This window comes from Malus sylvestris, chromosome 15 (genome assembly GCF_916048215.2).
Source record: "Malus sylvestris chromosome 15, drMalSylv7.2, whole genome shotgun sequence".
Lineage (NCBI taxonomy): Eukaryota > Viridiplantae > Streptophyta > Magnoliopsida > Rosales > Rosaceae > Malus > Malus sylvestris.
This window is the reverse complement of record NC_062274.1, coordinates 50,720,083-50,743,457: the sequence shown is the minus strand read 5'-3', so window position 1 is coordinate 50,743,457 and position 23,375 is coordinate 50,720,083. Positions and strand designations below refer to the sequence as shown.

The window sequence follows — 23,375 nt, the reverse complement described above, 5'->3', positions numbered from 1 at the left end:
TTTCCAGAAAATTCGGTGGTTGTTTGATTAAATTGCAGATTACGTTTGGAAAAGCATGCCGCTGCTAGTTTTGGAGAAGAAAGAAAGAAAGGTAAAAGGTTTGGGAGGAAGACGGAGGAGCTGCGGATGGAGGACTCTCAATCAGTAGTCGCAGCCCACCGAGTCGGAAATTTCGTTCTTCTTTTGTTTATATTTATTTTTGACTTTTTAGCTGATTCATTTCTTCAAACTCACATGAATTTAGGAGTATCCTCTCGGATCCTCAATCCATTCCTTTCCTAACTAGCATCTTCTTAGAATCTTTACAGCAGTGATTCCAACAATAATGTTGTACTATGAAAAAAATTTAACAGAAAAACACCAAGAAAAAACATTAACTACCAATGGACTGGAGTCTATATCACAAGTGTCTGTGAAACAAAACAGAGCCAGCTGGAAAGTAATAAGTTTAGGATTTGAGGTCAGCCCGTTAAAATTAGGATTTGTTAGAGATTAGGGTTATAATTTATTATAAATAGGATGCATGTTATTCTCCTTAGAACAAGTGTGTCACAATGTAGTCTCTTAAAATTTTGTAACCGTTTTGCCATTTTTTTTTTAATAATATTCTTATTTTATAGTCTAGTAGTCTGATATTCAACTGTTCTCAAAATAAATTTGAGTTAATATCACAAGAACAGTATAAGTTGTAAAATCCTGGAGAACTTGGTGGGGTTGGAGAAACGGGAGGAGGTGGATTCAGACGAGGATTATTGGAACAAAATGAATAATAGCAGTCAGTACATCATTTAGATCGTCCGCTGGGACAGCCACATCAGGAAAAAGGTAAAGAAAAAATAAGTAAAGTGGGTTCAACAAACCTGAGGAGAGTAAAAAGTGAAAAAGATCCATTGACTGGAATATCCCCTGTCAGATTGTTATTTGAAAGATCCCTGCATTCCATGGCAAAACTACATGTTATTTGCATTCTCTGATGGCGGAGAAATTAGTAACTTCCCTCTCCTCCCTCTTACTGAGATGAAAGTGTACGAAACTCACAGGACTTGCAATGATTGAATGTTAGTCAGAGTCACGGGAATATGCCCTGACAAGCTGTTGTTGTATAGGCGCCTATTTCGTGGAACAGAAAGTGCTAATTAAATCACAAATAATCGCAACAACAACAGATATTGAAGGGGACGAAAACACCCCAACTTCTCTTTCTCTGTCTCACAACCAGCCACACTATCCATTCACTCAAAATTCCAAAAATCTTAAAACCCCATTTCCTCCAGCCAAAAAATCGCGATGACCCTTCATTCATGGAAATTTTCTTCGGAAAATTTGCAACGAAACACCGCCGCTCCCAATTCGAGAACTCCTCACTCGAACTCCGAATATTAACAAGGTCTCTCTCTCGCATATAATTTTAAATTTTTGGAATTTATCTTCAAAGAATGAATTTTTAATTTCAAATCAAACTTCAAGTTTTTTATTTTTTGGGGATTGTGGGATTAATTTTTGCAACAGAGGCCGGAAGAATGAAGATCGCATTTTGGATTGTAATTTCGCAGACTTTGTCGAGTTGCAGCCTGAGGTGTGATTTAACAGCTGAAATTCCCAAGCTTTTTGATTAATCTTAAACCAGATTACTTAATTATTGTTAGACTATTTATTAGATATTTGGCTTCTACATAATTTACAAAAACCATAACTGGCAGATGGTTTTTATACTTGACCGAATTGTTAATATTATTTCATGACGAGGCTGAAAAGGCTGGGGTGTTCCATTTGCTTCCAGTACATTCTTCCAACCCAGTTCCAGTTCTCTCGCCAGTTTTCAAGAAGCACAGCGTGAGTTCCTCTTCTTTTTCTTAATCACAGAGCATTCAATTAGCGTGTGTGATTGTATTGTTAACATAAAGTACCTCTTTAAATTTCTACTGACCAATTGCAGGTAGATGGTATGCTCACAGAACTTGCCTGCTTGCTTCTTCAGATACCTTTCGTGCAATGTTTGCTGGTGATATGATTTTCCAATTTCCCCTTTGCAGCATTTTCTTTTTGGTTTTTGTAGTGTATGCACTACAAAAGTAACACAATGGGAGTAGGTTTAGAGCTTAAAGAAATTTCAACATGTAATGAGAAGTGAGGGTTTTTGCTTAACCACTTTTATTTACTGGTTTTTTATTCGAATTTATAGCACCGAGGATATAGGTGAACGGTGAAGCAATTTGGTTGGGTACATGCATGTTCAACATGTTGTGACAATTATACTAAATGATTTTTCAATTTTTTTGTTTTGTTTTGTTGGAGATTGAAGATGTAAGTGTACTAAATTGGAAGCTCAAGTATTGAACAACATGATTTACTTCATTTGTTAGTTGGTAAAGACTTCGTCTCTCCTCTAAACCCATTGTATTTCTTCGGCTTTTTTTTCTTGGTGAGAATTGGAATTTTTATTTATCTTTCGAAACTCTAAACTGGTTGTCCTTCTCATATGAAAAATGAGCATTTTTATAAGCCAATTAAAGGCTCATATGATTCAGAAGCCTAACCAATGAATTTATCTTGAACAGATTACTTGAGGAAAAATGTACATCCTCATCTACAGAAAAACAAAGAAGAAAGAAGAGTGAAGTACTGAATGTAGAAAAGTTGGGACAAGGAAAATGAATATATTTTTATATGATTGTATTTGTATGAACAACTTAATCCACAACTTTTTCTATGTAATGTATTCTTCAAATACCTATCTTTTGTTCATTATTACACGTAAGGATGCAAATAGACTTTGTTATGGATGTAGACAAATTTTAATATGTGATATATCCTACATTTATATATATATATCTTTTTTCCTTACTGAATATGAGGATGTAAATAGATATTTCTTTGATATGGATATAATTAGATTTTAATATATTTGCACACGTTTAACAAAGTTTTAAAACTCGCGACATCGCGGGTTCTATCGCTAGTATATTTATGCAAATATTCCGATGTTACGGCCCCTTACTGTTCAGGACCCACTCCTAGAAAAAGTCAAAACTCAAGCTACATGCCTTGACCACAATATTGGGTTGAGCCGAACAGCATAATTAGCATATCAAATAAAAAAAGAAAGACGATAGATTTTATCTAACAAAGGGATGGGGGTTCATACAGGAAACGCAGTTTTGCAAGGTTGCCAAGTAAAGATCCCAGCTCACCAAGTCTGACAAACCCCCAAGCTCTTCGGGAATGTTTCCAGTTGTGAAATTCATCCGTCATGTATCAATACCAATTTCAATTCGAATGCATAGTGATGGAACAGTTGGATAAGACCCAAACAAAAAATCAGAGCGAAAAACACATTTACAAGTACTGCAACTTGGAAAGCACACCAAGCTGTGCCACCAGTTGACCAGAGAGATTGGCATTGGCAAGATCACTGGGTGGAGCAAAAATGTTAAAAAGTTCCCGTAACGCTATTTCCGCTGGTACAAGTGAATTGAACTGAACTGAATCGAATCGAATTGAATTGAACTGAATTGAAAAGGAGGTGTTTGTTGGGTTTGCTTACACCACAGTAACCTTGTTTTTGCTATTACAAGTGACATGAAGCCAGGTGCAGGGATTGTAGAGAGCCGGATCCCAACTCTGCAGAACATTGTTTGGATCAGCTAGATTGGCCTTCAACGCGTTCAATGCGTCACCTGTCAAATTCAATCATTCATTCATTCATTCGTTAGTTCATTCCAATTCCCGCAACCAAACACACCCAAATTCAAAAACACAGAGACACAGACATACCTTCTATATTGGCAGCGAGCTTATGGAGGTTCCAAACAGCAGAATCAGCCAAACAGAAACAGGGGCGGAGGACGTCATCACTGTTGGGCCCGTTGGTGCTCAGGTGAGCAGCTGGCGTTGACCGATCAAAATCCGAAGCATCTCTGCGTTGACCGGATTAGAGAAAATTCGGTGGCTGTTTGATTAAATTGCAGATTGAGTTTGGAAAAGCATGCCGCTGCTTCTTAGAGAGAGAGAGGTTGAAATCTCAGCTTGCTAGTTTTGGAGAAGAAAGAAAGAAAGGTAAAAGGTTTGGGAGGAAGACGAAGGAGCTGCGGATGGAGGACTCTCAATCAGTCAAAGTCGCAGCCCACAGCGTCGGAAGTTTCGTTTCTTCTTTTGTTTATATTTATTTTTGACTTTTTAGCTGATTTCTGAAATTGTTATGCAATTCCTCACTTTGTTTTGAGATTTCTGATTTTATTCACCATGATCATTTCGTAAAAAAAAAAAAAAATTATCTTCAATTTTTGTCAAATTATTACGGTCCATTATTTATTGAATTGAGGTTATTTTTGTCATTTGCTTTGTTGATGCACAAAACCGGAGGTCTTGGAACAACGTAAATCCGACCGTGAATCTGCATGAAATGTAAATAACACAAGATGTATCGTGGTTCACCCCAAGGTTTGGGCTACGTCCACACTGATTGTATTTATTTGAAGGAGAGAGAGCTCTGAGAGTGAGAGCGTTGAGAGAGGGTGAGAGGGCCTAAGAATTTGGCTTTTTCGAGAGTGAGAGTGAGGCATTTTTCTAATTGTGAGGGTGAGGGGTCCTTTTATAGAATAAGGACTCCTCACTTATTACATATTTGCCCCTTCCTTTATCACATAATTACATTTAAGTCCCCCGAGTATTTATACGAGGTCTAAATACGAGGCCCTTAATATGGTATAAACAGTAGTCCCCTAAGTCTTCAGTTAAGAGAGTCTTTTGGCTAGAGACTTGAAATTCAGTCCATGTGTGGGCCGAAGTAACTAGATGTTGTCTTGAACTGATGTTTGATATGAGGCGGTGCTCAATCTGAAATGACGCTCAACTAGAAGTAGCACATGCTGCGATGCTGCTCGGCTCGTGGCTTATGGCGCCTTGGTTGGCTCGGCTTGCGGCGTTTGAAGATAAGGGAGTCCCTTTTATAGAATAAGGGCTCGCTCCTTAATACATGAATGATAGGCTAGAGTTGATGCTCTCTAATGATGTTGAGGGAATCCCTTTTATAGAATAAGGGCTCGTTCCCTCGATACATAAATGATGGGCTAGAGTTGATGCTCGCGGCGAGACGGTTGCTCAGCTGGCGGCGTTGCTCTCTAATGATGGTGAAGGAGTCCCTTTTATAAAATAAGGGCTCGCTCCTCAATACATGAATAATGGGCTATAGTTGATGCTGCTCTAATGATGGTGAGGGAATCCCTTTTATAAAATAAGGGCTCGCTCCTCAATACATAAATAATGGGCTAGAGTCCCCCAAGTATTTTTCATGAGGCCTAGTTGAGGCCCAATATATGGTGTATAGTGTAGTCCCTCAAGTCTTCAGTCAATAGAGTCTGTTGGCTGGAGACTTCAAATTGAATCCATGTATGGGCCGAAGTGGCGGTTGTTCGGATGTGGTATTTGTATATCCTGCACTGAAGCTTTGTAAATGAAGCTTTGCAAGTGAAGCTTTGAAGTTGGAGCTCTGTAAATGAAGCTTTTGAAGCTAGAGCTTTTGTAAATGAAGCTTTTGAAGCTGATTGACATGAGTGATGCTCATGAGTGTTTAATTGACATGAGTGATGCTCATGAATGTTTGATTGACATGAGTGATGCTCATGGATGTTGACATGAGTGATGCTTATGAATGTTGACATGAGTGATGCTCATGAATGTTTATGTATGATTGATATGAGTGATGCTCATGAATGTTTATGTATGATTGATATGAGTGATACTCATGAATGTTTATGTATGATTGACATGAGTAATGCTCATGTATAATTTGAAGTACTGGGCGTACTTTTGTTTACCTAGTTGGTGGCATGAAGGAGAGTACGGGTTGTACATTTCATCACCTGGTTGGTGGCATGAATGGCTAGTTGCCAAATGATATTAGAGTACGGGTTTACATTTCATCACCTGGTTGGTGGCATGAATGACTAGTTGCCAAATGATATTTAGAGTACGGGTTGTACACTTCATCACCTGGTTGGTGGTAATAGCGGCGGGTTACCGAATAATTTTAGAGTACTGGGCATACTTTTGATCACCTGGTTGGTGGTAATAGCGGCAGGTTGCCGAATAATTTTGGAGTACTGGGCGTACTTTTGATCACCTGGTTAATGGTAATAGCGGTGGGTTGCCGAATAATTGTGGAGTACTAGGCGTACTTTTGATCACCTGGTTGGTGCTATTTCGGGCTTATGAGCCTTCGCCCTCCACAACATGCCAGCCCATTTGTTTTGGGCTTTGCTATTTTTTTTTTTTTAGTTACCCTCTGATGGGGTTTATACAGATATTTCCGAAAGATAAAATAAATTACATCATTCTGGTGGGGTGTTTATTCCTTGCTTTTGAAATGTCTCCATGTTCCTCTCTTCTTCTTTTCTCGTTTCCTTTTCTGCTTTGCTTTTGCTTTTGTTTCTGTCTTCTTTTCTCTTTTGCAGATGGCAGACAAGGAATGATAAGTACATTAATCTTATCTCCCCTTTTGCACGATCCCTCATGATCACAGCCTCCACCACCTCTCCATACTTCCGTTGGTCCAGCCAATAGGGAGGTGCCTGAGTCAGCAATTGCTGAATAGCCATTAGCACAAAATCCAGATGATTCACCATCAATTAAGACATCACCCATATCAAACTGCCAGTAGCCTTTCTGAGTCACGGGAACATATGTATGCTCACCCTTGAAATGACTAGAATCAACCCCACCAAAGACAATCTCACCCCATTCTTCCCCTTCTGTATTGCGATTTAACCAAAATGAGAAAACTGGTTATTTAACAAGACCTTGATTGACCAAATTATACCAGACAGGAACAGCATCTCCAACTGAGATATCTTGAAATCCAAGTCCAAGAATACCATCAAACTTAGCTGCCACAAACGTGACTCCAGGCTCTTTGGTTGCCTCAATAAAGTCCTGATCCTTAACAACAAGATCACCGACTTGGACATGGTCCTGGTGGAAGAAACCTGAAATTGCACCAGTTCCATACTGGATCTCCGCACATTGAATCTCCTTTTTCATGCTGTTTAACTTTGTTCAGTGAAATAAGCCTCTTATTTGACCGTCCCTTTTAAGCCTGCAAGGTCATAACTCAGGCTCCGCTTCTACAATGACGTCAACAATGGAGTCTTGCAGAGCGGGCAAGTTTTGTGATTGTCCTCGTCGTGATGGTGATGATGATGATCATTATACTCCAGCCCCCTGTCAATGCACTCGGTGTGGAACACGTGGCAGAGACAATTCTAAGTTGTTTATCAGATACAATAATGAATCACATCTCAAAATCCCAGGTACTCTCAGCAGTTAATTTTGGCATCTTTCGTTCCTCCGCCAAATTGACAGATGCTGAAAACTGAGAAAAGCCATTGATTTTTTATCTCCTCGACCACTCCAACCCCAACAACATCATCATAAACCATCTGGGCCACCGCGAGATCCCACAAATTCTTGCCCAAATCGCACAATGGCTCAAACATCGTGGAGTGAGCCTCTCTGGTCGTGGCACCAAAACTTCAACAGATAGACCGAAGAAGGCGTTGGGACGTTGGAGATTTGATTGAGATAAAATGAGAAGAAGCACGACGACGGGCACGCGGACGAGAGCTGATCCTTTAACCTCTCCTAATCGCAGCTGAGGCCGGCCTTGTTGGGACAGTTGACGGTGAGGACGGAGGGCTCATCAGGAGCCTTCCTCGGCTTGATAACGACGATGTCGTCGCAGGGAATGCCCATGGCGGAATCAGGGTAATCACGAAACTATCCCTCTTTCAGTTGGGTGTGTTGATTGATGTGTCAGGCTGAGCGATGAGGGACAAGATAGAGATGAGGGACATGAGAGATATATAGAGATGTTGTTGTAGCTGCTTTAGCATAGACAACCAAAGACCAAGATTTGATCAGAAACCCATTAAAATTCTCCGATTGGAAAGACCACCCATTTCGAAAAAATGCCGATTAGGAGACCCAAGTGAGGATTTGATCCAACACGCCATGGGAGGGCATGAAGCTAAAGAATTCGTGCTTATTTTTGTTTTTGCTTGAGAAAAATCTGTAAAGGTGTTGAAAAAGTTGTAGAGAAAGACATGGAAGCCATCATTTTTTCTGGTGAGCACTTTGGACTCGGTGGAAATATAAGGACATGGTGGCGTGGATGGGCTGCAAAAGCAGGTGAATTTGCAGCTGAAATCTTTGGTTTCCGTGTTGACTGACTGAGAGAGGAGGCAGAGGTGGTTGGAGGTCTGCGAAAGTTTTCTGGAGAAACCCAAAGAGTGAGGTTTTTGGGTTCTTGGATTTCTGCAGATTCACAGCGGAGATGAAAAATTGAGAGAGAATCGACATAACTTTTCGTGTCGTTTCCCACAGACGGCGCCAAATGTTGATGCACAAAACCGGAGGTCTTGGAACAACGTAAATCCGACCGTGAATCTGCATGAAATGTAAATAACACAAGATGTATCGTGGTTCACCCCAAGGTTTGTGCTACGTCCACACTGATTGTATTTATTTGAAGGAGAGAGAGCTCTGAGAGTGAGAGCGTTGAGAGAGGGTGAGAGGGCCTAAGAATTTGGCTTTTTCGAGAGTGAGAGTGAGGCCTTTTTCTAATTGTGAGGGTGAAGGGTCCTTTTATAGAATAATGACTCCTCACTTATTACATATTTGCCCATTCCTTTATCACATAATTACATTTAAGTCCCCCGAGTATTTATACGAGGTCTAAATACGAGGCCCTAAATATGGTATAAACATGCTTCTTATTCAATAGAGATTTTTAATCGAATGATCAAAATAATTGATAGTTAACAAACTCAGGGAACACTTCTAGCAATTTCAAATCTCAAGAACCGAAATGATTAATTATGCCAATTTCATGAACCATTTTGATTAATTTCATAATAGAAAAGTATAAGCTAAAAATAAAAAATTGAAAACAAAATGATTATCAAGCTACTTTTAATTAATAATTCATTTAGTTGACCAAGCGTTGCAAAGAGTCCAGGTCTGATTCTGATCAGAAATAATAGACCATGACATAGCCAATAATGAAAGCTATTGTAGTTCTAAAGAATAAAATTTGGCTTCGAGAATTTTGAACTTTTTTGGGTAATAATGTTCACAAAAAAATATTTTACAATAAAATCAAGTTAAATTAACTAAAAGAATTAGCTTCCAATGAAAGTATCACATAAAATTATGTAAACTTCAAATTTAAGATTTATACTATAAGGACTTTCTCATATGAGGCAATACTCGTTTAGAAATATAAGATTTCATTAAAGTCCTTAGACCAGCTCCAACCTTTACACCCAAACCCAAATATTTAGTCCATCAAAAGACAGAATTTAAGTCTATGAAGTGAATATCACCCAACCATCAAGATCTAAATTTCATGGCCTAAAATGTACTAATTGTGGTGGAATATAGTTTTAACCCTAATTTTTTTTCGGTAGGATTTTTTTTAAAATTTTTTACTTTTGAATTATATTATTTTAATTTAATTTGACAAGTGTTTTGACATTAAAAAAATTAAATTTCAACAAAAAATTCAAAACCGAACAAACCACACCAACCATCCAAATGTATAATGGATATGTTCTAAATAAAATAATTTTTGACGTTGAATTTAAATTTCAGTAGTTGGATTTATTTTACCGTTAGATTTGAAAAAATATATATATGAACAATTAGATCAAAATTTAAAGATTGCAAAGCATGAAAGGATTTTAACCTAGACCGTTGATCACCAATGGCCCACAAATCGAATGGCTCGTAGTTGCTTAAACTGTTACTGTTTTGCAGCTGGGACTCTGCTAGGTGAGGGACCCATCTGTCGGCCACTTCAATACATCATTCGCCCGTTGCTTTTCAGGAAAAAAAAAGGTAGGGCCCCCAAAAATTTGGGTCTGCCAAATACAAAACCCAAATTTGGGTTTAGCTTGGGTAAAAGCCAAACTTTTTAACTTTAAGTCCAACCATTAGATACTATCTAGTACTACAGTTTACTGATATTCCTCTTCACATATAATAGAGGTCTTTAGGTTCGATTTTCGCCAAAGACAAATTTGAACCATATTATTACTAGCCCACTGTAAAGCTTAACCTAATCTAGATAATATATTTTGTTCAAAAAAACAAAAAAATCCCACAATTAGATTGCATTTTTATTTTGTTTAAACTTAGAAATTTAGGTTTGGGTCTTACCCTACAGTTGGTCTTAAATAAATCCTCAAAGATAGTAGAGGGATCCCCATTGACGATACTTTAAAGAGGATAGACAGAGCTCAAATTCCTGTTTTGGAATGACACAAAGTGATCTCTTGATCCCTAATGCCTTAGTTCAAGTACTTATAAGGGTAGTGCCACAAAGTCACACTTGCAATGATCACAATGAAATTTCAAACACTATCCGTCCACAAGCAGCCGCGCACTTAACCTAGTGTCCTTATCGTATCTAAAGGATCTATAGGAACGCACTTGACCTAGTGTCCTTATCGTATCTATAGGATCTATTGGAACACTAAAAAATATATATAGTTATAACTTCAGAATGATTATTTACTCGACAATCTGAACTAATTTCTGGATAGATACATAAATCATCAGGAATGGGTGCTTTTATGGCCCTTCCTAATTCCTGCTAGTACCATATAACTTTGTAATGCCAGTTAACCCTATAAAAATTACAACAGCACCAGCTCCATTTTTGTGATCTAAAAAATACGAGAGACAAAAACAAAATCGAAAACAAAGACAAAACATATGCACAAATGTTGTATCACTGAAATACAAAATGGACCTTCTACAGTCCTCTGAGGCTTCTTACATGTATACAGGGGACAGAACCAACGAGCATATCATCTTGGACCAGACAACTCATCCAGAGGAATATGAGAAGTTGAGTCTGTGATCCAATTAGTACTTGGATGATGAATAGGGTTGAAATCTTGGTGGAACACCTCCTCTTTTTGCCACTCCTCCCAGCCAAACCCTCGCCCTTCCATCATCCAAACAACCTCTAACATCTTGGGTCGTTCCCCTGGGGTGCCTTGTGTGCACAGTAGAGCTACTTGGATGAGCTGCTCCACTTGATCGTAAACATAATTTCCATTTAGATCAGCATCAACAAGAGTTTCCAACCTCCGATCTTTCAGTAGTCCTTTGACCTAATTATTTTAGTTAAAATAAAAAGGAAAAAGTCAGATAGTTCTACAATTTGAAACAAAAGATGAGGGCACCTAGGAGAGTGAAAATGTGTTGTAATGTTCAAAATTTGAAGGGCCGCAGTATCTCCAGAAAATCAAACTGCTTACAAAAATGCATCGTCATTCAAATATCGATATGATGCAAACATATGACAAAGATGCAAACAGAGAATAGAAAGAAGCAATAGGCCAAGATAGCGAGAATAAAGAGATAATGAGGAAATTAGGATCGATACAGAACACATGCCAAATTCTTCAAGAAATCACAGCAAGGCCAATACATTGGCAAAAGAAGCAACAACAATACTAACACCAATTACCAAGGAAATGTAATAATTAATCGCTGACAATTTAAACCTTAGATTGTTATAAATAAAGATAAATAAATCTTCACAGCTTAATCGGAAGTCTAACTAATAAAAGCTAATTAAACTAAAGTTATTTTCTAAAAGTTAAGTATTATTTCTTTTCTCTGATCCATGATTCTAATTGTTTTCAATATTCGGGCCAAAAAAGACTAAGTGATTTTTACATTAATTAGACAGGAACTTGGCAGCTCTATGATGAGTAATAGGTTTTTAAAGTATTGCAAAAAACCAACTAAAATGATTGCAGAAATGTTCCATATACAATGATTAAGAATGTCATATGAGATTAGCGGTTTGAAATAAAGTGATTAGGTGTCCAGACCCATTATTTTTGGCTTAAATAAATAGCAACATTGGTATCGAGAGATACACCTAATTTACAGTATATTATATAACATTTCTTTAAAAATGAGTATTGAAACATAATTTCCAAGATTTGGACTGAGGGAAACAATAGATCGAAGCAAGAATATCTTTGAATTTCAACAACATTATGTCTTTTTTTTTTTTATAAAATATGAAAGATATTAAGGAAAACTAAAGAAAATGGCTTCAAAACTTTGAGTTTTAACGATAAAGACAAAATAAAGAGTAAAGTGAATAGTATCAGGATTAACTTTTTAATGTAAAAATGTGATTTTTCGTTAAAATGAATAATACCGTGGACTTTTCGTTAAAACTCTCAAAGGTGGACCTCATTCAAATGTTGTTGGAAAATAATCTTGCATATAACAATAAATTAGCAACAAACAGAAACAGAAAGACGTAAAAGCATACCCAATCAAGTAACATGACATCATAATCATTCGCAAGCCGAGCAAGATCAAAAGCCCTCTGCCCAGTGATGAGTTCAAGAAGCATGACTCCGTATGCAAAAGCATCAGTTTTCTCGGAACATTTTCCAGTTGAAAGGTACTCTGGTGCTATATGACCAATTGTGCCACGTACAGCTGTGGTAACATGTGTATCCCTGTAGTCCATGAGTATAGCCAACCCAAAGTCTCCAACAACTGCTTTGAATTCCTCATCCAACAATATGTTTGCTGCTTTCACATCACGGTGAATAATTTTTGGATCACAGCGATCATGTAAATAAGCAAGGCCTCTTGCAGATTCCAATGCAATGCGTTGTCTTATTCGCCAATCAAGTGCAGGTTGTCCTTCTGGACGATCTACAATAATATATCCACATACTTATGAGAGGAGAATTTCAAATTACAAGCAACAGGTAATGTGGTCTATTCATTGCAGTGGCTGAGGAAAGGGAAGGTGGCGATGGTGGGCGGGGGGAAATGAAGAATGCGGGGACGGGGTGAGAGCAGGAAAGGGATGAACAACACCATTTTTTTTATCTTTTCTATTTTTTTAGTTTTTATTTATAAAAAAATTTAATTTTCTATTTATTAATCTCTTTTATTTGTTTTTATTCCACGTGAATCAAAGTTGGCATCCCCGTCAATAAAAATATGGACCTCACATTTGCCATGTCATCCCTTAACAGTCAAACTCACGGTTTGACTAACAGATGTATGAAATTGCTAGAAATGATAAGAAAATGTATAAAATTGAAATGTTTTAAAAATATTGTATGAGGTTGCAATTACACTCAAACCTGAGGGTGTAAAATGTAATTTACCCATTTTTTAATTTCGTGACAAAAAGATTTATCAACGCAGCAAACAATTTAGAAGAGTACCTCGTAAACATGATGCCAAACTTCCATTAGCCATACAAGGATATACAAGCAGCCTTTCTGTTCGTGTAATGCAAAAACCACGCAGACGAAGCAGATTGCGGTGGACAGCCATGCTAATCATTTCAACCTCTGTTTGAAACTGTAGCTCCCCACGTTGGGTTCTCTCCTCTTTAAGTCTTTTTACAGCAACCAGAGTTCCATCAGCTAAGCGTCCTTTATAAACCTTACCAAATCCACCTCTACCAAGAATATTTTTGTTACTAAAGGTATCCGTTGCAACTTGTAGTTCGCGCAAAGAAAACCTTTTGAGCTGTCCTAAAAGAACTTCTGGATCCTCCTCAGCTGCAAAGACAGTAGATTAGTGAAACCTGCATCCCATACTACAACACCACCTTTATCAAGCTATATTACTCCTATAGTTCACTAACCAGGTACATCAAAGAAATGATCCTGTGGTTTTCTCCGTCGCCAATAAGCAAGTGTAATTGCAGGTGCAGCAAACGGTAAAGCAGCACCAACAGCAGCCCCTCCTGCAATAGCCCCAGTAGCAGTGTTACCTAATAATTTTTGCGCAACATGAACCAGAACTAAATGAAAAATCCTTAAAGTCAGAAGCTATATGATGAACTCTCTATCACATGTCATTCTTTTTAGAGAACTTTAACGAAAAGCATCCGGTACTGTTCACTTTAATGAAAAACCACATTTTTACACTAAAAAGTCAATCCTCCCTATTCACTTTACCCTTTATTTTGTCCTTATCATTAAAACTCAAAGTTTTCAAGCCTTTTTCATTAGTTTTCCTTTCTTTTTATCCATTTCTTCAAACTCACAGAAATAGTACAACACAAAATTAGGAGAAGGTGAGTCTATGATCCAAGTACTTGGATGATGAATAGTGTTGAAATCTTGGCGGATCATCTCCTTGTTTTGCCACTCCTCCCATCTTTCAGCCAAACCTTCGCCTTCGCCTTCAAGCATTTGGACAACCTCTGACATCTTGGGCCGTTCCCCTGGGGAGCCTTGTGTGCACAGTAGAGCTACTTGGATCAGCTGCTCCACTTGATCGTCAATATAATTTCCATTTAGATCAGCATCAACAAGTCTTTCCAACCTCCGATCTTTCAATAGTCATTTGACCTAATTTTTTTAGGAAAAATAAAACAGAAATTGTCGGGTGGTTCTACAATTTGAAACAAAAGGTGCGGGAATCTAGGAGAACAAAAATGTGTTGTAATGTTCAAACTTTGAAGGCCCGCAGTTTTCTACAGAAAATCAAAACTGCTTACAAAAATGTATCGTCATTCAAATACTGATATCATGCAAAGAGAAGACAAAGATGCAATAGAGAGAATAGGAAAAAGCGAGAGGCCAAGATAGCAAGAATAAGGAGATGATGAGGAAATTACAATCGACACAAAACATGTGCCAAATTCTTCAAGAAATCACAAAATGCCAATACATTGGCAAAAGAAGCAACAACAATAGTAACAATTACTAAGGAAATGCAATAATTAATCTCTGACAGTTTAAACCTTAGATTGTTATAAATAAAGATAAACAAATCTACACAGCTAATCATAACTCTAACTAATAAAAGCTAATTAAACCAAACTTATTTTCTAAAAGCTAATTACTAAGGAAATGCAAATGTTGTTGGGAAATAATCTTGCATATAACAATAAACTAGCTACATACACAAACAGAAAGACGTAAATGCATACCCAATCGACTAACATGACATCATCATCACTCGCAAGCTGAGGATTGAAAGCCCTCTGCCCAGTGATGAGTTCAAGAAGCATGACTCCGTATCCAAAAACATCAGTTTTCTCGGAAGACACTCCAGTTGAAAAGTGCTCCGGTGCCATATGACCAAATGTGCCACATACATGTGTGGTAACATATGTATCCTTGTAGTCCATGAGTTTAGCCAACCCAAAGTCTCCAACAACTGCTTCGAATTCCTCATCCAACAATATGTTTGCTGCTTTCACATCACGGTGAATAATTTTTGGATCACAGTGATCATGTAAATAAGCAAGGCCTCTTGCAGATCCCAATGCAATGCGTTGTCTTATTGGCCAATCAAGTGCAGGTTGTCCTTCCGGACGACCTACAATAATATATCCACATACTTATGAGAGGAGAATTTCAAATTACAAGCAATAGGTAATGTGGTCTAACACATATCATACCACCCGTCCCACCCAAAAAAAGGGTCTTCTTGTCATCCTTTTCAAATTAAACAGAAATAAAATCAGCATCGAGAAGGTAACTTAAAATTGAAGGAAAAAAAACATTAAAAAAATTATTGTTGATACTCCAAGCCAAATTGGTCAGGTTTTTAAATTCATTATATCAATGTGATCGAAAAAAAATTTAACGTCGTGAAAACAAAAAGATTCATCAACGCAGCAAACAATTTAGATGAGTACCTCTTAAACAAGATGCCACACTTCCATTAGCCATATAAGGATATACAAGCAGCCTTTCTGTTGGTGTCATGCAAAAACCATGCAGACAAAGCAGATTGCGGTGGTGGACAGCCATTCTAATCATTTCAACTTCTGTTTGGAACTGTAGTTCCCCGTCTTGGGTTCTCTCCTCTGTAAGTCTTTTTACAGCAACCAGAGTTCCATCAGCTAAGCGTCCTCTATAAACCTTACCAAATCCACCTCTGCCAATAATATTTTTGTCGCTAAAGGTATCCGTTGCAACTTGTAGGTCGCGCAAAGAAAAGTTTTTGAGCTGCATCCCATACAACTATTAGTGTTTGATTTTGGGTAGATTCAATGGAACAGTAAAACCATACACTAAGAACAGAGGTTTTTCTCTTAATATCAATATATTCAGCTTGTTCTAAAAGCAAAGAACCCAAAGAACATGTTTTACCGTTGGAGGAGAATGAAGCAGTTTCTCTCTCTCACAACATTACAAAAACATCACAACCATTCATTTCTAAGCCATCATGTAAGATGCTTACACTTGTCATGAGATATGACTCATTAGAATCTAATCTAAATACCATATGGAATATGATCCAATGGCTTACATTAAACACTGCACAAAGCTTATAATGAACCTAACACAGCAAAGACATTTATACATCAATACTCCCTTCTAAATGTTTTGCTGATTTTACTCCAAGTGCATCTCTCAAGTATTCAAACCTATCTTTAGGAAGAGCCTTTGTAAACATGTCTGCCAATTGCTCCTCTGTCCTGCAGTAGTGTAATTCAATGGTTCCATCTTGAATAGCATCCCTAATGAAGTGATATTTTCTGTTGATATGCCTTGTTTTCTGGTGAAATACTGGATTCTTGGACATGGCTATGGCAGAGGTGTTATCACAAAGCAAAGGTGTAGCCTCTACTTGTTCTTCCCCAAAATCAGTCAACACAAATCTCAGCCACATTGCTTGTGTTGTGGCTACTGCAGCAGATACATATTCTGCTTCTGCAGTGGATAGTGCCACACTACATTGTTTAACAGAAGCCCAAGAGAATACCCCCGAACCAAAACTGAATGCATAGCCCGAGGTACTTTTCATATCATCCAAGCTTCCTGCCCAGTCACTGTCACAATAGCCTATCAACACAGCAGCTTTGCCCTTCACATACTCAATTCCAAAATCCAGTGTCCCTTGTACATATCTCAGTACCCTTTTAGCTGTTCCCATGTGCTTCATGGTAAGTTTATGCATAAATCTTGCCAACAAGCATGATGCATACATCAAATCTGGTCTAGTAGCTGTTAGATATAACAAACTACCAACCATTCTCCTGTATAAACCTTCATCAGCTTCCTCACTTCCATCAACTTTGGATAACCTGTCAGTAATAGCAAGTGGAGTTTTCACTGCTTTACAATCCTTCAAACCAAATTTTTCCAGTAAAGACTTGGCATACTTCTTCTGATGAATGAATATGCCATTATCTGTTTGAATGATGCCTAAGCCAAGGAAATGATGCAACAATCCCAAATCTGACATTTCATACTGTTTCATCATATCATTTTTGAATTCTTGAACCATCTTATCAGAACTCCCTGTGTAGATAATGTCATCTACATACAGAGATACAATAAGCACACCTGCATCACTGAATTTAGTATACAAAGTAGCTTCACTTTGACTTCTCTTGAAACCAGACTGATTGAAATATGTATCTATTTCATCATACCAAGCTCTGGGAGCTTGTTTCAGACCATATAAGGCCTTTTTCAGTCTGTAAACTTTGTCTTCTTTCCCTTTGACTTCAAACCCTTGAGGTTGATCAACATATACTTCCTCATGTAATGTACCATTCAGGAATGCCGATTTAACATCCAATTGGAACAATTTCCATTCCTTTTGAGCTGCCAGTGCAATCAAGGTTCTAATAGTATCGAGCCTTGCCACTGGTGCAAAAGTCTCATTAAAATCAACCCCAGGCTTCTGAGAATAGCCCTTTGCCACTAATCTTGCCTTATTTTTCTGCACTGATCCATCCAGGTTAAGCTTTGTCTTATAGACCCATTTGACACCAATTACTGGTTTATCAAACGGCCTATTAACTAACTCCCATGTATCATTCTTTTCTATCATTTCAATTTCTGCAGACATAGCTTTTCTCCAAGCTTCATCACCTGATGCTTCTTCAAAACACTCCGGTTCTATCACACATAGATTGCACCTTTCATATATATCTTTCACACTTCTGAATTTTAGAGGTGTGTGATCAAACTCTTGAGATTCAGCAAGATTTACTTGTTCCTCTTGACTTGAATGAGAACCAACAGTTTGATTTTGTTGCTCCAGTAAGGATTCTGTACACCTCTCATCTACTTCACTTTCAACATTACTCCCTTCATCACAATGTTCTTCATTAGAGACTGAAATGGACAGATTCTTCTCAGCATGAGTTTTCCAATTCCAGCAAGAGTTCTCATCAAAGATTACATCTCTTGAGATAATAATCTTCTTGGTTTCAGGATTGAATAACCTGTAACCTTTCTCATAAGATCCATAACCAATAAAAATGCATTTGACACTTGTTGCATCCAATTTCTGCCTCATTTGTGATGGAACTTGTGCATAGCATAGAGATCCAAACACTCTTAAATGCTTCACTCCAGGCTTCCTTCCACTGTAAGCTTCAAAAGGAGTCTTCTTGTTCAAAGCTTTGGTGGGACATCTATTTAGAACATAGACAGCAGTGTTGACCGCTTCTGCCCAAAATTCAAATGGAATACCCTTCTCCAACATCATACACTTAGCCATTTCTACAATGGTTCTATTCCTCCTCTCTGCAACACCATTCTGCTGAGGGGAATAAGCCACTGTGAGCTGTCTCTCTAAACCAAAATCTTCACAAAACTGAGAAAATTCAAGTGAAGTATACTCTCCTCCTCTGTCACTTCTTAATTTTTTCAGTTTATATCCACTTTGAAGTTCAACAGTTGCTTTGAATTTCTTGAACACACTGAATGTCTCAGATTTATTCCTCAAGAAATAAACCCATCCCATTCTTGTACAATCATCTGTGAAAGTGATGAAATATTTGTTTCCAGCCTTGGTAGGTGTTTGCATGGGTCCACATATATCAGTGTGGATCAATTCCAATGGTAAGACAGCTCTCCATTTAGTTGCCTTGGGAAAAGCTTCTCTGGAATGCTTACCAAGTGCACAGCCTTCACACACTGTGGTGTTCACTTCCATCTCAGGCAGACCAGTTACCATTTCATGCTCTTGAAGCTGCATTAGAGCATTCATGTTCAGATGTCCTAATCTTCTATGCCATATTTCAGCAGATTGACCAACACTAGCCCTCATAGCAAGATGAATGCCTGGTTGTAATTTCAAAGGAAAGCTTCTATTGCCTTTCATTGGAACTTTAATAACTAGATTTGAACATGTAGCATCATCATAGATTCTGACTTCAATTCCTCCAAAAACCAGGTAGTATCCATGCTCCATCATCTGTCCCACACTTAACAGATTCTCCTTCAAACCAGGTACAAACATAATCTCTCTTATATATCTTCTGCCTTGCTTAGTTTCAACCATTAAGTCACCCTTTCCAACCACATCAACTAGTTGTCCTGTACCCATTTCTACTTTGGCAGTTACTCTCTTATCTAAATTCACCAATAGATCTTCTCTTCCTGTCATGTGGTTACTACAACCACTGTCAATATACCATGTATCTTCATGCTTTTTCACAGCAGCTGTCATACATGTATAAAACATAGTTGGAGTATTATCCACTTGTCCAACATAATTTGCTTGTTGAACTGCTTTCTTAGATCTGCAGTCTTTGGCAAAATGCCCTGGCTTATCACAATTATGGCACCTTGGTTTTCCTTTGAACCAACATTCTCCAAAGTGGAGTTTGTCACAGTATTTGCAGGAATTTTTAGCTCCATCAGGGGATGTAGCAAATTTCCCTTGCTGATGCACAGGTTTGTTATCCCACTTCTTACCCTTAGACTTCCAATTCTTTGTGGGTTTGAAGTTTTGATTGGCATTATAGTTAGTCTTCCTGGGAGCTATACTTAAACTAGCAAATGCCTTTTCATTTCTATCTTCAGAGTGTCTATCAATTCGTTGTTCATACCCCTTTAAGGTAGCAACAACATCCTGCACATCAACACTCTCCAGATCCCTAGTGTTTTCTATCACAGCAACAATACTATCATAAGACCTAGGCAAACTTATCAATAGCTTCTGCACAATTCTTTGATTTCCTATATCTTCACCATAACTTTTCATTTGTGACATAAGATCAAATAATCGCACAACATACACAGAGAATGCTTCATTTTCACCCATACGAGTGTATTCAAAATCGCGCCTTAAACTTTGGAGTTTCACAGATCTCACCTGTTTATCCCCAATAAATTCTTGCTTCAGTGCATCCCAAGCCTCCTTTGCCGTCTCCAGTATGGCGATTCGTGGGAAAATTTCATCGGACACAGAACCTTGAATAATCCCGAGAGCCTTAGCATCCTTGATCATGTTCTCCTTCAGCTGCTTCAGTTCAGTGGCAGTGAGTTCTTCGTCTTCTTTCTTCATCGGAGGATTATACCCCGTTTCAACCATATCCCACAGATCATGAGATCTGAAAATGGTCTTCATCTTTATCTGCCAGAAATCAAAGTTTTCCCCATTGAAAATCGGCGCCCGAAGATCAGCACCACTCGATCCAGCCATATTAGACTTGTTATCGAGTTACCCAGTGATTTTCAGATTGTTCTTCAATCGCAGCAAACTCGATTCTCTGTCGAGTTCCTTAGCTACAACCCTTGTCACAGATTCACGCCCAGATTGAGATCCAACCTGGCTCTGAGGCTATATTAGTGTTTGATTTTGGGTAGATTCAATGGAACAGTAAAACCATACACTAAGAACAGAGGTTTTTCTCTTAATATCAATATATTCAGCTTGTTCTAAAAGCAAAGAACCCAAAGAACATGTTTTACCGTTGGAGGAGAATGAAGCAGTTTCTCTCTCTCACAACATTACAAAAACATCACAACCATTCATTTCTAAGCCATCATGTAAGATGCTTACACTTGTCATGAGATATGACTCATTAGAATCTAATCTAAATACCATATGGAATATGATCCAATGGCTTACATTAAACACAGCACAAAGCTTATAATGAACCTAACACAGCAAAGACATTTATACATCAATAACAACAACTACAACAGCAACTTGATCAAGCTATATTACCCTCTCCTCCCTCTTACTGAGATGAAAGTGTATCCCCTGTCAGATTGTTATTTTTGTCCCTAAAGTTAAAGAAAAAGAGTAAAGTTGCTTCAACAAACCTGATGGGAGTAAAAAGTGAAAAGGATCCATTAACTGGAATATCCCCTGTCAGATTGTTATTTGAAAGATCCCTGCATTCCATGGCAAAACTATATGTTATTTGCATTCTCCGATGGCAGAGAAATTAGTAACTTTTCACTCTCTCCTCCTTCTTACTGAGATGAAAGTGTATGAAATTCACAGGACTTGCAATGACTGGATGTTCCCTTCTTGTGAATCTTGAAACCAGGGATCATACTATAAATTATATGCATCCGGCACAAGGACTTTAAGGAAGAAAGTCACTCCAATGGAACAATTAAAAACAGCAGATTAGCATATCGAATAAAAAAGAAAGACGATAGATTTTATCTAACAAAAGGATGGGGGTTCATATAGGAAACACAGTTTTGCAAGGTTGCCAAGTAAAGATCCGAGCTCACCAAGTCTGACAAACCCCCAAGCTCTTCGGGAATGTTTCCAGTCATTCAGTCATTCATTCATTCATTCATTAGTTCATTCCGGTTCCCACAACCAAACACTCCCAAATTCAATAACACACAGAGACGACATTGGCAGCAAGCTTGTAGAGGTGAAGGACGTCATCACTGTTGGATCTTTTGGAGCTCAGGTAAGCAGCTGGCGTTGACCGATCAAAATCCGAAGCATCTCTGCGTTGACAGGATTCCAGAAAATTCGGTGGCTGTTTGATTAAATTGCAGATTACGTTTGGAAAAGCATGCCGCTGCTTCTTAGAGAGAGAGGTTCAAATCTCAGATTGCTAGTTTTGGAGAAGAAAGAAAGAAAAGGTAAAAGGCTTGGGAGGAAGACGGAGGAGCTGCGGATGGAGGACCCTCAATCAGTCAAAAGTCGCAGCCCACCACGTCGGAAGTTTCGTTTCTTCAAAGTGAGATTTCTGATTTTATTCGCTACCAATTATTTTGATCATTTAGTCAAAAAAACAAAATTATCTTCAATTTTTGTCAAATGTTAAGTCACGTCAACATTTTATATCACTATCATTTTTTGTCTTATTATGTCTATAAAAAAATCAATATAAAATGTTAACGTGGCTTAATCGTGATCGCACAAAATAGGAGGGGATGAGAGTGTATGGAAACTGGGAGAGCAGAGAAGCTGGGTCCGGGTTGCAAAGCCGGGTCCGCGGACTTTTCGTTAAAACTTCCAAATAAAAGGAAAACTAATGAAAATGACTCGAAAACTTTGAGTTTTAACGATAAGGACAAAATAAAAGGTAAAATGAATAGTACTAAGTTTGAATTTTGGGGTGTGCTATCCACACACCCCTTTTTACTTCTCACACACCCCTTGTTAATTTATGTCCGTTGATCTTCTTCATTTCATCCGATCTGACGGCCGAAAATTAGAAGGGTGTGTGAGAAGTAAAAAGGGGTGTGTGGATATCACACTCCTTGAATTTTTAGTGTAAAAATGTGATTTTTCGTTAAAGTGAACAGTACCTCGGACTTTTCGTTAAAACTCCCTTGGAATAAAATTTGGCTTTGAGAATTTTGAACCTTTTTGGGTAATAATATTACACAAAAAAATATTTTACAATAAAATCAAGTTAAATTAACTAAAAGAATTAGCTTCCAATGAAATTATCACATAAAATTATGTAAACTTCAAATTTAGGGTTTATATTATAGGGACTTTCTCATATGAGGCAATAATCTTTTAGGAAAATAAAGATTTCATTAATGAGTAGTGATGTGAAAAATGTGAGTAAATTTAAATCTAGAAGTGCCTAAGTATAAGAGTGCGCTAGTGAGCGTGAATGAACTCATTTCACACGTGATATAAGAGCATAAGTAAAGTACAGTATAGTAGATTGAGAATTATACCATCGGAAGTAGTCTCCGATATCAACGTTTGCCAGAAATCCTCGTCGACACGAACATTGCCACTAAATCCTGGAGGGACGAAAAACAAGGATGAGTGGGCTTAAAAATAAAGTTTTATAAAAAGCTTTTTGAAAACATTATAACCCCTCACCGTAAAACAAGTATAGTTTCCAAAATATATATATTACGTATAGTATGAAAATACTTACAGTAGTTTGCAATATCTCAAGAATTCAATACGTCACAAAATTCGTAAATAGGTACATAACTTCTAGTAATCACAATATCTCGCAGAAATAAACATATCACATCGAGTGCTCATCGACATATGTTGACACACGAGTTCATGCAAAGGTATTCTGACATGAATAGGACTAGGTGTAATAATGATTTACGCTCTAGTACTACAATCATATGAAAACGGGTGCT

General features: G+C 37.9%; 3 protein-coding genes, 1 long non-coding RNA gene and 1 pseudogene across 24 annotated transcripts in view; 1 reads left to right on the top strand and 4 right to left on the bottom strand.

Moving 5' to 3' along the window:
* Nucleotides 1-5: 5 nt before the first annotated feature.
* LOC126603675 (uncharacterized) lies at nt 6-4,249 on the bottom strand. Of its 5 annotated transcripts, none has more exons than XR_007616323.1 (5): nt 3,775-4,248; nt 3,545-3,677; nt 3,146-3,458; nt 1,039-1,110; nt 6-932 (listed from the first exon to the last, which is right to left on the bottom strand). It is a non-coding gene; the product is annotated as an uncharacterized LOC126603675 (long non-coding RNA). The 5 variants fall into 5 exon arrangements; XR_007616324.1 differs by having other exon boundaries at nt 3,146-3,412; nt 3,775-4,247; XR_007616321.1 differs by having other exon boundaries at nt 3,146-3,677; nt 3,775-4,249.
* LOC126603672 (uncharacterized) lies at nt 1,245-21,635 on the top strand. Its single transcript, XM_050270608.1, has 6 exons — nt 1,245-1,387; nt 1,510-1,576; nt 1,756-1,833; nt 1,937-2,002; nt 2,296-3,165; nt 21,499-21,635. The coding sequence occupies exons 1-5, from the start codon at nt 1,302-1,304 to the stop codon at nt 2,335-2,337; spliced, it is 339 nt and encodes a 112-aa protein (XP_050126565.1). The 5' UTR covers nt 1,245-1,301; the 3' UTR covers nt 2,338-3,165; nt 21,499-21,635.
* LOC126603080 (cyprosin-like) lies at nt 5,203-7,038 on the bottom strand (annotated as a pseudogene).
* Nucleotides 10,663-23,375, bottom strand: part of LOC126603661 (uncharacterized) — a 74,160-nt gene continuing 61,447 nt past the window's right edge. For all 15 annotated transcript variants that reach the window (XM_050270586.1, XM_050270588.1, XM_050270579.1 and 12 more), the window contains 5 exons: nt 14,165-14,394; nt 13,709-13,837; nt 13,281-13,622; nt 12,362-12,756; nt 10,663-11,177 (listed from right to left, as the gene is read on the bottom strand). In XM_050270586.1, the coding sequence (XP_050126543.1) occupies nt 10,869-11,177; nt 12,362-12,756; nt 13,281-13,622; nt 13,709-13,837; nt 14,165-14,394 (1,405 nt within the window). In that variant the 3' untranslated portion in view covers nt 10,663-10,868. The remainder of the gene's footprint in view (nt 11,178-12,361; nt 12,757-13,280; nt 13,623-13,708; nt 13,838-14,164; nt 14,395-23,375) is intronic.
* Nucleotides 20,966-21,664, bottom strand: LOC126603673 (BRASSINOSTEROID INSENSITIVE 1-associated receptor kinase 1-like). 3 transcript variants are annotated; one of them, XM_050270609.1, is made up of 4 exons: nt 21,525-21,664; nt 21,259-21,368; nt 21,102-21,173; nt 20,966-21,019 (listed from the first exon to the last, which is right to left on the bottom strand). In XM_050270609.1, exons 1-4 carry the CDS (start codon nt 21,567-21,569, stop codon nt 20,995-20,997), a joined length of 252 nt encoding a protein of 83 aa, XP_050126566.1. In that variant the 5' UTR covers nt 21,570-21,664; the 3' UTR covers nt 20,966-20,994. The 3 variants fall into 3 exon arrangements, 1 of the variants encoding a protein (XP_050126566.1); XR_007616319.1 differs by lacking the exon at nt 21,525-21,664 and having other exon boundaries at nt 20,997-21,015; nt 21,284-21,518; XR_007616320.1 differs by lacking the exons at nt 21,102-21,173; nt 21,525-21,664 and having other exon boundaries at nt 20,966-21,062; nt 21,284-21,518.